The sequence below is a fragment of the Camelus dromedarius genome, chromosome 2 (assembly GCF_036321535.1).
Source record: "Camelus dromedarius isolate mCamDro1 chromosome 2, mCamDro1.pat, whole genome shotgun sequence".
NCBI classification, from domain to species: Eukaryota; Metazoa; Chordata; class Mammalia; order Artiodactyla; family Camelidae; genus Camelus; species Camelus dromedarius.
This window is the reverse complement of record NC_087437.1, coordinates 65,392,879-65,406,665: the sequence shown is the minus strand read 5'-3', so window position 1 is coordinate 65,406,665 and position 13,787 is coordinate 65,392,879. Positions and strand designations below refer to the sequence as shown.

The window sequence follows — 13,787 nt, the reverse complement described above, 5'->3', positions numbered from 1 at the left end:
AAGAATACATAGTCTTTTCAAGCACATTGGGAACATTTGCCAGAATAAATTGTATCTTAGGCCACAAAAGGAGTCTTAATAAATGTTAAGAAGATTGAAATCATATCAAGTCCTTTTTCTGACCACAGTGTTATGAAATTAGAAATCAATTGCAAGAAGAAAACTGGAAAATTCATAAGTATACAGAGATTAAACAACATGCTTCTGAACAACCAGTGTGTCAAAGAAGAAATCAAATGAAAAAATTAAAAAATCTTGACACAAGTGAAAATGGAAATACAACACACCAAAACTTATGGTATGCAGCAAAATCATTTCTAAGAGGGAAGTTCATAGTGATAAATACCTACATTAAGAAACCAGAAAATTTCAAACGATCCAACTTTATACCTCAAGAACTAGAAAAAGGGCAAATGAAGCCCAAAATTAGTAGAAGGAAATAAAGATCAGAGCAGAAATAAATAAAATAGAGACTAAAACAACAGTAGGAAAGATCAATGAAAGAGCTGGTTTTTTGAAAAGACAAAATATACAAACCTTAGCCAGTTTCACCAAAGAAGATATAAGCCTAAAATAAATAAAATCAGAAAGAGGAGACATTACAAGTGATACCACAAAAATAAAAGATTGTAAGATCCTACTATGAACAACTGCATGCCAATAAATTGGAGAACCTAGAAGAAATGGATACATTCTTTAAAAATACAACCTGTCAGGACCAAATCATGAATAGAAAATCTGAATAGACCAATTACTAATAAAGATATTAAATTAGTAATCAAAAACCTAACAAAAGTCCAGAACCAGATGGCTTCACTGGTGAATTCTACCAAACATTTAAAGAAGAATTATTAACAACACTTCTCAACTTCTTCCAAAAAAATAGAGGATGGAACACTTCAAACTCATTTTACAAGGCCAAGATTACCTGGATACCAAAGCCAGAAAAGGACACTATAAGTGATGAAAATAGCAGGCCAATATCTCTGATGAACATACATACAAAGTCTTCAAATATTATCAAAAGTCAACAATACTTCAAGAAGATCTTATGATCAAGTAGGATTTATTCCACAGATGAAAGGATGGTTCAGCATCTGTAATTAATGCAATATATAGTAACAAAAAGGAAGAATAAAATGATATAATCTTCTCAATAGATGCAGGAAAAGCATTTGATAAAATTCAGTATCTATTTTTAATAAAAATTCACAACAAAGTGGGCATAGAGGGAATGTGCCTCAACATAATAAAGACCATATATGACAAGGCCACAACATACTCAGCCATGAAGAACTGAAAGCTTTTCCTCTAAGTTCAGGAACAAGACAACTATGCCCATTCTCACCACTTTCATTCAACAGTGTACTGGAAGTTCTAGCTAGAACAATAAGGCAAAAATAAATTAAGGGCATCTGAGTCAGAATGGAAGAAATAAAATTTTACTTTCAGATGACATAATATTTATAGAAAATCCTAAATACTCCACCAAAAACTGGTAGAACTAATCAACAAATACAGCAAAACTCCAAGACAGAAAATCAATATACTAATCAACTGCATTTCTATGCATCAACAACAAACTATCAGAGAAATTAAGAAAACAATCCCATTTACAATCACATTAAAGAATAAAATACCTAAGAATAGATTTCAACCAGAGTTGAAATAGCTGTACATTGAAAATTATGACGTTAATGAAAGAAATTAAATAAGACACAAATAAATGGAAAGATATTCCATGCTCATGAATTGGAAGAATTAGTATTTCTTTAATGTTGGTACTGGGTATTGAACCCAAGACCTCATGCATGAAAATCACGTGCTCGACAACTGAGCTACACCCACTCCCCACCCCCAATACTGTAAAAATGTTCATACAACCCAAAGCACTATACAGATTTAATGCAATACTCTATCAAAATCCCAGTGGTATTTTTTTTTATAGAAATAGAACAAACAATCTTAAAATTTGAATGGAACCACAGAAGACCCCAAATAGCCAAAGTAATCTTGAGAAAGAAGAACAAAACTACAGCCATCACACTCCCTGACTTCAGACTATACTGCAATGGTACAGTAATCAAAACAGTATGATATTGGCACAAAAAGACACACACAGATCAATGGAACAGAAGAGAGCCCAGAAATAAACTCATGCATGTATGGTCAATTAACTTACAACAAAGAAGCTAAGAATATACAATAGGGAAAGCATCTTCTCTGATAAATAGTTCTGGGAAAACTTGACAGCAACATGCAAAGGAATGAAACTTGTATGGAGTGAAACATTCAGTGCTAGAGTGTATGCTTAGCATGCACAAGGTCCTGGGTTCAATCTCCAATACCATCATTAAAAAAAAAAGAGAATATGATGTAAAATAGTGGTTAAGTTTTAAAGAGAAATGACTCAAATGGATTAAAGACTTGAATGTATGACCTGAAACCATAAAGCAGAAGAAAACATAGGCAATATGCTCTTTGACATCAGTCTTAGCAATATTTTTTTGGATTTCACAACAAAAGCAAAAATAGCCTTCATCAAGCTAAAAAGCTTCTGCACAACAAATGAAACCATCAGCAAATGAAAAGGCAACCTACAGAATGGGAGAAAATATTTGCAAATCATCTGATAAGGGATTAATATCCAAACTATATAAAGAGGTCATAAAACTCAATAGCAAAACTCAAAAAATCTGATTTTAAAATGGGCAGAGGAACTGAACACTTTTCCGAAGTCAAGATGGAAATGGCCAAGAAGTTCATGAAAAAGTGCTCAACATCACTTACCTTTAGGGAAATGCAAGTCAAAACCACAATGAGATATCACCTCACACATGTTGGAATAGTTATTATCAAGAAGATGAGATAACCAGTATTTATGAGGATGTGGAGGGAAAAACTCTTGTGCATTACTGGTGCACAAATTAGTCCAGTGACTTTGAAAAACAATACAGAGTTTCCTCAAAAAATGAAAAATAGAACTACCACATGACCCAGCAATTCCACTTCTGGGTATATATGATATTAAGATATATCTGCACTCCCATGTTTATTTCATCATTATTCACAATAGCCAAGATATGGAAACAACCTAAGTGTCCATCAACAGATGTATGGATAAAGATGTCACACATACACACACACACAGAATGTTATTCAGTCATGAAAAGGGTAGAAACTGTACCATTGGTAACAACATGGTAGTGAAGTGAAGTGAAACAAGCCAGATAGAAAAAAACAAATGCTGCATGGTATCACTTATATGTTGACTCTTAAAAAAAAGAAAAAGTCAAACTCATAGAGAGTAAAATAGTGGTTGCCAGGGGCTGATGAGAGGGAAAAATAGGGCAAGATGTGTAAAAGGGTACAAACTTTCAACTATAAGATGAATAAGTTCTGAGGATCTAATGTAAAACATTGTGATTATCATGGCAAGGCTGTAATGTATAATGGAAATTTGCTAATAGAGTAGAACTTAAGTGTCTGCACCAAACAAACAAAAAAAAAAAATGTGAGGAGGTATGTGAGGAGATGGGTGTGTTAACTAGATTGTGGTAAGTCCTTCCCAGTGTATATGTATATCAAATCAATGTATACTTTAAATATCTGATAATTTTATATGTCAGTTATACCTAAAGCTAAAATTTTAAAAATAAGTCAATTGCTCTCCCAAGTTAAAACATTTTGCTCATCAGTGACAAAGCCTAAGGCAGCATTTCAGTAAAAGATCATTTTCTGAAAGACTGTAAATTTCAGCCCCAAAAGTTTTTAAACATTCAGTTAAATAAATGCAATAGAAATTAAACTTGAAAAAAAAAAAGGAAATTATTAGTAAACAGGAAGAAGCCCTTTGAAACCTTGGATTTCAGAGAATAAACATTCAGCTGAGTATAAACATGAAATTGTTCAAAGCATTTTAGCTTTGACAATGAAATCATAGCCATGAAAACTTTACTGCAGAAGAATCCAATTAAAACTGGGAATAAAAATTAAGCTGACTTCAAGGAGAGGACTGTGATTTAGTCCCTTTGGGCCTTCAGCTTAAAATTCTTCAGAAAAAAGTCCTAAAAATGTAAGAGCTTAAACACCTCAGAAGTGTCAGCAAAAAATTAGAGAAAAATGATATAACTTATTACTTTTTTGACAGTTAAAAAAAAAAAATCACTGACATAAAGACAAAACTCATGTAAACCTCAGTTTTAGTGAGTATGATGGCAGAGATACCCTGCTATACCAGGTCACCAGTCACACAGCTCCTAGCATGTTGTCCCCAGTGTCATCAATGCTGAGCCACTGACAGCCATGTTCTAACTGAAACAGAACTTCACTCCAGTGTGGTTGTGCACTGTTTTTGGCTGCAAAGCTTTTCTCCCTGAGATTGTAAGCTGCCTAATATCCTTTAGTAAATTATTTTCCTACTTAAATTGATCAAGCAAACAATAACATTAAGTCAATTAACAAATCAAGTTCTCAAACCAGAGTTATATAACTAATGATTAAGAAGGGAGGGAGGGAAAGAAGAGTTACCTCAACTACAAAAGCAAGCAAAGGTAAAGTACTGTAGGTTTTCAAACATTTTAACCAACTGTTCGATTTGGCTCTATTTTATATAGTTAAATGCAAATTTATTTATTTTCATGAAGTTTAAATTCAATGCTTATTTTGATTTAGTATTATGTTCAACATTTATTTCACCATAGAATCACCCTCTGTGGCATAGGCATAATACTAATATTCATTGTCTAGGAATTGTATGGCATATTAGCTTAACAAGACTAGTTTACCAAGTATTAAATTAAATCTTCATTTACATACTTCTGTAATGCTTGGGCAAGGACTATGTTAAAATAATTTCAATGGGAGGCAATAAGCCATTTTTCAGTAAATCACTCTTGTACCTTACTCTATACAATACACTAAAATAAATCTTGACTTAAAGATACAAGAAAAATCAGCTAATTTAAAGAAATTTGTAATTTGGGGGGGGATCGTCTGTAAAATAAAGAATAACAATTTCCCATTTGCTTTAATCTGCTTATTGTTACAAGGGTGAACTTTTTTAGAATGTTAAATTTTCTCTAAATGGCATAGAGCACTACAGCTGGGCTAAAACATCACTGTAATCAGGGAGCAGTTGTAGGAAACAGAAACCATTCTAGTTCTATTATGTGGAAAGTGATTCAATACAAGAAACTAGATGCACATCAAGTCATTGAAAGGTTGGAGACGTAAACTCTAAATTTAGACTACAGGTATGACTCTCAGAATATGGTCATCAAACAGATTCACTGTGGAAGGAGACACCTTTGCTACTGTTAGAAACAAAATCAGAAGACTACTGTCAATCAATTATTGAGCTGAAGAGCATATTGTTATAATACAATATAATATATACACACACACATACACACACACTACAGCTGCCTCTTGACATACAAAAAACTTGAGACTGGACACTGGAATGAAAGTAAAATCTCCATTGCAATAACACCAAAGCAGCAGAAATACTGCTCCCATTCATTTTCAAAATCACTTGCCAGACTTTTTGAAGCCCTAAGCCACTATGTAAAAAGGCCACCATGCTGTGAGGAAGGCCAAGACTCCTAAAGAAGTCATTGACTTTCCAAAATGAGCTCAAACTTTGCGTCATTCTAGCCCAGACACGTGAGTAAAGAAGCCTGCAAAGGATTATAAGCCCTAGGTATTCAAGCATTCCCAGCTGATACCCCAGACCTTATGGATGTAATATCCCCACCTTGCCTTAGTCTAAGTCCTTGCCCACAGAATCTGTAAGTATAATAAAATGGTAGTTATTTTACATTATTAACATTTGGAGCAGTTTTTATACAACAAGAGTGAACCAAAACACATAATATAGATATTTTATAAGTTTTAACAAGCATTTCAGAAACATTTTTAAAGATTTTAATACTGTATTATGTGATATTTACCACTCTTTACCTAAAACTTTATGCTTAATTGTAAAGGGTGGGTTGTTTCCAATTTTTATCTATAATAACTAAAACACAGTGAATACTTTTATTGATAGAGATTTTTATGTTTCTTTTGTATTTAGAAATTATTATTTCTTTATCATAAATATCCAGAATGACTGTGGCTGGTCTATAACCAAATTTCTTTATATTTTGTATCAGTTCATATCTATCTTGAATATTTACTGCAGTGAAAAAAATTTTCAAGCAAATTCACTTCCAGATACTTTTTTTTAAAAAAATGTTTAACAGAAAGAAATCCTTTAAATAAATCAGTCCTCTTGAAAACAGGAGGATATGGCAAAAAATCTGGGCTGCCCATGTGTGGTAATGTCATTCAGACCTCATGAGTCAAACATGAGAAGCTGGGGAAAATTTGTCCATACAGCAGGGCAGGGAGGGAAAGAACAGCATGTTGAGTATTCTAGTAATTGATACTGCCCATATTATGAGCTCAAATGAAACAATATTCACATGAAAAGCCACCAAAAGGTGGTAATAGATAGGCAGGGACATTGGCTTAGCAAATCCAAAGAGTCCTAACTGAACAAATTGACTTTTCTCAGAGCACTGCCATATACTCTTGTACCTCGTTAAGAGGATGTGACGAGGGCTGCAATCTGCCCCACATTGCTTTGGAAGAGCCCTAGAACAAGGCATCACACCTGCTGAAGGGGTAACTTTTCGTAACTATTGTACCCAGAATGGGGCTTATTTTTGCAGTTTATACCCCCAAAGTCATTTTCATTTTTTACTTCACTGTCCTTGTTAGTGCCAGCTGTTGCCCTCAATGTTCTTCCTATTTATAAGACTAGATTTGATAGGGAAGCAGAGGTAGAGCTCTTAACTTCTGCTTCCCCATGGCTATCTCATCATGTGATTGTTTCTGCCTTTCTATCTGGGAAATCTAAGATTTCTGAGATCTGTGTTAATATGGAAGATGACTGGTCCCAAAAGGCTTGGATCTCAATGTGCTTCACACAAGCTACTCCTAAACCCTATTAAATGTCTTCAAAATTGCTACTCCTTATCAAATATTTTAGCTGACCTTGTGGCACAGTTTTTAAGCATACAGACACTGAGAAAATTTGGATTAGAATCCTGCCTCCATGAGTACTACTTATGTTATGTTAGATAATTTTCTGAACTTTTTTTCTGACCAATTTCCTCATCTGCAAAATCAGGATAATAAAGCACTACCTTGCATAGTTGTTGTGAAGATTAAATGAGTAATGTGTATAAAATGCCTGGCATTTAAGTATTCAATAATTGTTAACTGTCATTTTTAAAAAATAGTAAAACACACTAGTGCATTTAAATGGTGAAACTTAATTCTCATCCTTGCACTAGGTACAAGGGAATCCAGGGAATGTGTAATTTTTTTTAAACTCTTCATTACAGAAAGGCTGTACCAGAGTGGATACTGAGTGCCAGTTCTCTATGTCCAACATGGACATTAAACATGATTCTTCTTCATTTAACTCTGCTATCCTTTGGATGACTAAAGAAGCACATTTAAAAATGCATTCTAAATATTGTAGAACTATGAGATGATATTTCAAATATGTAGCATTAAGAACATTTTAGTGCAGTTATTTCCAAGTTTTTAAATTGTATCAAAACAGAACTAAACTCACAAGTTCTAAATAAACAATACTATTGCCTTATCACATGAGCAGTTTTAATACTCTGGAACAAGAATGGCAATTACTAATTTTTGTTCAGAGTTTACCATTTATCAGTAAGTATTCTGGCATGTGACATATGTTATCACAAAAACTCCATGAGGTAGATAATAGTCCCAGTTTACAGAAGAGGAAACTAAAATGTGAACGTCTTTAATAATTTGTACAACTAGTAAGTAGTAGAACTGGGATTTGAGCCCAGGCAGTCTGGCTGTAGAGTCAATATTCTTAAGTGCCATTCTCAACTTCACGGTAAAATGCTTCCTTTCTGTGTTTTAAACTCTAAGCACTTGAAAATAGGTGTATATTTAAATTATGCCAAATAAAGTCCACTACTATAACTTATTTTGTATTGCCATTAAATGGTAGAATACATAATGGGGACATAAAACAAATTTTGAACTATGTTAACTAGTCAAATTAAATGATGAACTTATATTTAATAACTATGAAAAATTTGGCTAGCTACTGAAATTTTGACTAAATACTGAAATAGTGAGCCATCTTTTTATAGTTTGATAAAAAGGAATTCTCACTTTTCCTTTATAATCTACTCACTTGGATTCATTTATATTAAGATTTAATTATGATATTTATGCTGCCTTTTTCTCCGTACAGATCATGTAAATGGACATTGCACAAGTCCAACTTCTCAGAGTTGCAGTTCTGGAAAACGTCTTTCTAGTGCTGACGTTTCAAAAGTAAATCGCTGGGGTCCGGGAAGACCGCCATTTCGAAAAGCACAGTCAGCTGCTTGCATGGAGATTTCCTTACCAGTCACAACAGAAGGTATGTTAAACATACACATTTAAAATTTGACATTCCATAGTAATGGTAGCTGGACAATAAGGGAATAGTGGTCACATGTAAGAGACTGAAAACTATACTCAACTCTAGACAACAAGTAACTGAGCACCTGGTTGGGCTGTGGCCATGACTCCAGATCCATTTTTCCCAACACCTCTTTCAACTCTAAAACCAGAATGGCTCCATTTATGGGTAGACTCCATGCAAAGTGAGACCTATGCCTTAATTTGTTCTCTACATTCCCAGTTTCTTTCCATCTCAATGTTTAGCATCTTGGTGTCTCTATCTGTAGAGTTATTTAATGTCTTGTAACCTTAATTTCCTCAACCGCCAAGTAAATGTGACCAAGAAAAAGGGGAGATATTAAATTCTATAGTTTGCAGTCTTCATCTTCACATGTTTTAAAGGGAGGATTACTTGCTTATTTATGAAATTAGTGTAGGGTCAGGAGGTAAAGTACAAGAGCCAGAAGGCCAGAAATTAAGAGAGAAAAAAGGACTCCTGTAACTGCTGCTGCTGTCTTGCTGATGAAGAGCTTCAGGAAGAGAGATAGGAAGAAATCATCTTAGGAATGTTAGCTATCTTAATTCTATGCTATAAAATAATTCCCCATTTACCACCTCTCAAAATTTGATAGTAATGATCGTTATTATTCTTCAAATTTTAAAAATAAATTTCTTAGTTTGTTTCCTTAGCATTAATTTACAGTAAATCTGGTCCATGGACAGGCAGATAGTATCTTTCTCACAGCTGTCTATGAGTAGCAACCTTGAATATTGATCAACCATAACCGTGAATGAAAAATTTTTGGAAACTTTAGTTAGGAATGTTGTAATAGAAGCAAAATGTAAAGGTTATTAAAAAAAAAAAAGTAGCACTCTTCATCAGTGTATTGAGAGTTGGGAATTTTGAGTTTTAGACATTTCTGCCTTTAACTTGTTGATTCTGGGAAAATCAGTTAACTCTACATCTCTGTCTCCCAATCTGTAAAATACATAGATTATATCCAAGCTCTCTCTTATATCTAAGCTCTCTCTTATACCTAGATTCTATTACAAACAATTATTTTTACAAACTTGCAGAGGAATGGAAGGGGGGAAATTAGGAACACTGTCTTTTACTTTGTAGAAAAAGAATAGTCTGAGGAACTTGTATTTAGTTTTATTGTGTATTGTATATTACCTTTTATAAAAATGAGTCACACTTGAACCTATCAAGAAAGGTGAGTGAAGGCAGTAGAAAGAATATGAGAAACTTGTACTCTGGATATAATCTTCCTAATATCATTTACCTGAGATGTTGAGTTTCTGCTTGTTGGAGTGTGCACATGTGTAAGTGCTGATGAGCAGGAGAATCTGAAACTCCTATTTCCTTTAAGCACACCGAAGCCCTCTCAGATTACCACAGTCGGTGGGGTGTCATTGTTTACAGCTCCTTATTTGGCCCTATGCAAACTTAGCACAGAATCTGGATTCAGGGTAGACAGCTTGTAACTAGTTCAGGGAAATGACATTTGCTCTTTAGTCTTGGTGCTAATATAAATAGTTCCATTTTTACAATTGTAATTGCTCCAAATACAGCAAAATTAGGGGAATGTATTCACCACAGAACATTTGTGACCCTTCAGGTAAGTAGCCACGATGTTGTCGGTAAGTTAGAAATTGTCAAGAAATCATTAGGAATACTTCCAACAATTAAGAGAGGAAGGAAGCTTAATTAAAATAGCACACAGAAATTCTTGTAACCTTGACTATTTAGACTAAACATCTCTTTTCTAAACTAGAGAATTTCAACTAACTTACGAGGTAAGGTACAGAGAAAAACAGTGAACTGTAACTCCTCACGTTCTAGTCCCAGCTCTGCTCTAGTCTCAGTCTCTTCATCTTCAAAATAAGCTGGTGAATTGGATAAGCTGCCTTCCAGATCAGTTAACAAAGAATCAAATTCTACTCCCCTCTCATAATTTTGGTTTTCATGTACTGAGTCTGACTTGACTTGTTCTGGAAATACGCTAAAAACTTAATTTTTGTTCTTTAAATTTCCATAGAAAGTCGAGAAAATTCCTATAATCGTTCTAGAAGCTCTAGCATCTCCAGCATTGACAAAGATTCCAAAGAGGCAATTACAGCACTATACTTCATGGAGTCCTTTGCTCGGAAAAATGACTCTACTATCTCCCCTTGTTTGTTTGTTGGAACTAGTCTGGGAATGGTGTTAATCATATCCCTAAACCTACCTTCAGCAGAGGAACAAAGATTTACAGAGCCAGTCATGGTATTGCCAACTGGTAAGAATTTTTATTTATTCCTTCACTGCTTTTTCAAATTTAGATATGTGGTATTGAAAAACATTTATTTATATTGACCTGGAGCAAAGATTTAAGTATTCTGCATAATAACAACTACTGAGAATTTTATAAATCATATACTGTCCTAACTATTGCAGCTTATCCCTCCTGCAGGGTAAAATAGTCACTCATTTCTGTGGTTGACTCAGTCTAAACAATGCCTTGGAGAATAAGTTCTTGAAAAGCATTGAGAAAAGCCTTAATGCAAAAGTTAAAAATTTTTTTAATGAATTAAAGCTTTTCTCCAAGGTTTCATGCCAGATCAGAACCTGAGTGTTTTTACATCATCCTTGAACTCAGGATGGTTAGGCTAGAAGCAGTCTGACTTGAGGTAACTCTAAATTCTTTGGTAATCTTCCCATCTTGTTTCAAAGCCATGCCACACAATTTCTTCCTTTTATTTTTGTGCCTAGAGAATTTGACCCACGTTATAAGCATTGTTGCTGAAGTACACACTGTATTCTCTTCCTATTTGAATTATCTTTTTCCTTTTGAAGATGAGATGTGTGATTCCTTCTGTTACTCCTTTGAGTATTTTACAGTTTGTCAATAACTTTTACTGTCTCTCTCCTACATATTAAAAAAAACTATCTGAAAAACATTTCTTAAAAAGAATTTTTATAAATATACAGGATAAGGAGTTTTGTTTAAAAATACACGTATGGTAGGTTAGATAGTTGTGTTTAGGTTAGACAGAGTTGTGTTTTTGTTAACTGGTGTGCTAAATTCATATAGATGGACTGTTATTTATCGTAGGTAGAATAGTCAGCACTCTACTAGTGTGCCAAGTTCAGATAAACCTACTTTGTTTGTGTGTGGCTTAAACAACAGATGTTTATTTTCTCACATTTCTGGAGGCCCAAGATTAAGGTGTCGGCAGGTCTGGTTTCTTCTGGGGCCTCTCCCTGGCTCGTAGTTGGCCATCCTCTCACCTATTCTTACATGACTGTCCCTCTGTATGCATGTACCCCTGGTATCTCCCTGAGTATCGTGATCTCTTCTTCTTAGAAAGATATTTGATAGTTTGATGAGGGCCCTCCCTATTAGCCTCATTTTATCTTAATCACCACTTTAAAGGCTCTGTCTCAGATGTGGTCACATTCTGAGGTACTGGGGTTTAGGCCTTCAAGATTCAAATTTGGAGGGGGGCAGTATACAAAATCCAGCCCATAAAATGCATTGTATTTTAAACGTTAATCCGTTAGGTTCACTATATACTAGTTGTAAAGCTTGCAATAACCTAGACATGGTAGTGACTGAAATAAATCTCACTAAACCCATATTTCACAAAAGAAAATATCTTTTACTATATTCCTAATTTTAAGGAAATATGTACAATTCTCTTATACTGGTTGAGAGACAGCCAGATCAGTAAGGTCATTATGAACTTTTAAGTATTAATTTAATCCATTATTTAACTCAATAAATTGTTATACAGATTGAATACCTAATATGTGCCAGGCATTCCTCACAAATTTAAGGTAAAAGTCAAACTTCTACATACACAACTTCACAACTTTCAGTGAAAGACAATTTTCTAAGAGATATTCCAACAAATACGGTTTTATTTTTGAACAAAAATCATGATGTGATATGCCTTTTTTTCCCTCTCAAGTGCTGATGCTTCAATTTTGTAATTGTTAAAAAATCAAAATACAGAGGAAAGTAAATAAAATTCTGCCACAAGAAAATTCCCTTCTTCTCAGTCCCATCTCCCCCTCCACAATTTTGCCTCTAGGAATTTTACTCTCTGAAATTTTCTGAGATTCTAATTTTAAAGTACCTTCACTGAAGTATGACTGGCATACAGAAAGCTGTACATATTTAATGTATACAACTTGATGAGTTTGGAGATAAGTATACATACATGAAACCATGACCACAATCTATGCCATAAACATATGCATCACCTCGAAGAGTTTCCTACCCTCTAATTTTTTGAGACTCATTTTAAATTGCATCTCATTTCTACTTAATGCTTTGTGCTGCCAACTTCAAATTATTCTGAATTGTAATTATCAATTCTGCCACATGAAGTGCCTATCAGTTTTGTTAAAAAAAAAAAACAACTATTTTCATGCCTCATGATCAAACTCAAGATTTAAACTCATAATTAAACTAAAGAATCTCCATAATTAATTCTCTTCAGCCCTGAACTGGTTTTTCCTACTCTCCCATTTCTGTTAATAGTGCCATACTACTACCTAAATGACTTCCATCACATCAGTTTCTTTTCTGATCCCTTTTACTTACTGCCTCCCAACTGGTCTTATTCCAGTATTGTTTTCATTACCTAATTTCTATGCACCATATTCTCTGGTATTTTTCACTTACCCATAGAAGCAATTTCTTGGAAATCAGCAGTCTCTCTAAGCTCAGCCTTACTCTACCTCTCTAATTTCCTGCTACTTCCAAGCACCAGCTCCTCAGTCCAGCCAATCTTATTTCCTCTCTTCCCTTTTCTCTTTTCCACCTGTCAATCATCTATCATCAGTAAATGTCATATGAACTTTTATGTTTGTTGTCAAAATTTCAGAAAACATGTATCAAGTTTCTTAGGAGCTATATGATTTGGAAAAATTTTCTATAGAATGGCTTTTGCCTCCCACATTTCAAATTTCAAATCTTGTTTGCTCTACATTATCTATATATTTCTAATGTTGACATAATATATAATTTGTAATATGATCTTCAGCTCTGCATTTTCATGTCCGATTTGTGCTGACTTACATCAGAGCAATAGGAGTTTTCTGGGAGCCATTCCTATACCTTGAAAGCTTGCAGTAACCTAGACATGGTAGTGACTGAAATAAATCTCACTAAGCCCAAGCTAAATGTACCCCCATCTTAATTTCCCCTTGTCCAAATTCCTGAAATGCCTATTCACTACAATGTCACCTAGCTGGAAGAAAATTAGAGTGGAAAGAGAAAGACATTTAACTTGATTGTGGT

The 13,787-nt window shown here is 34.2% G+C and overlaps 1 protein-coding gene across 6 annotated transcripts in view; it reads left to right on the top strand.

Moving 5' to 3' along the window:
• Positions 1–13,787, top strand: part of STXBP5L (syntaxin binding protein 5L) — a 290,279-nt gene that overhangs the window by 256,673 nt on the left and 19,819 nt on the right. For all 6 annotated transcript variants that reach the window (XM_064494778.1, XM_031455025.2, XM_031455017.2 and 3 more), the window contains 2 exons: positions 8,300–8,470; positions 10,536–10,775. In XM_064494778.1, the coding sequence (XP_064350848.1) occupies positions 8,300–8,470; positions 10,536–10,775 (411 nt within the window). The remainder of the gene's footprint in view (positions 1–8,299; positions 8,471–10,535; positions 10,776–13,787) is intronic.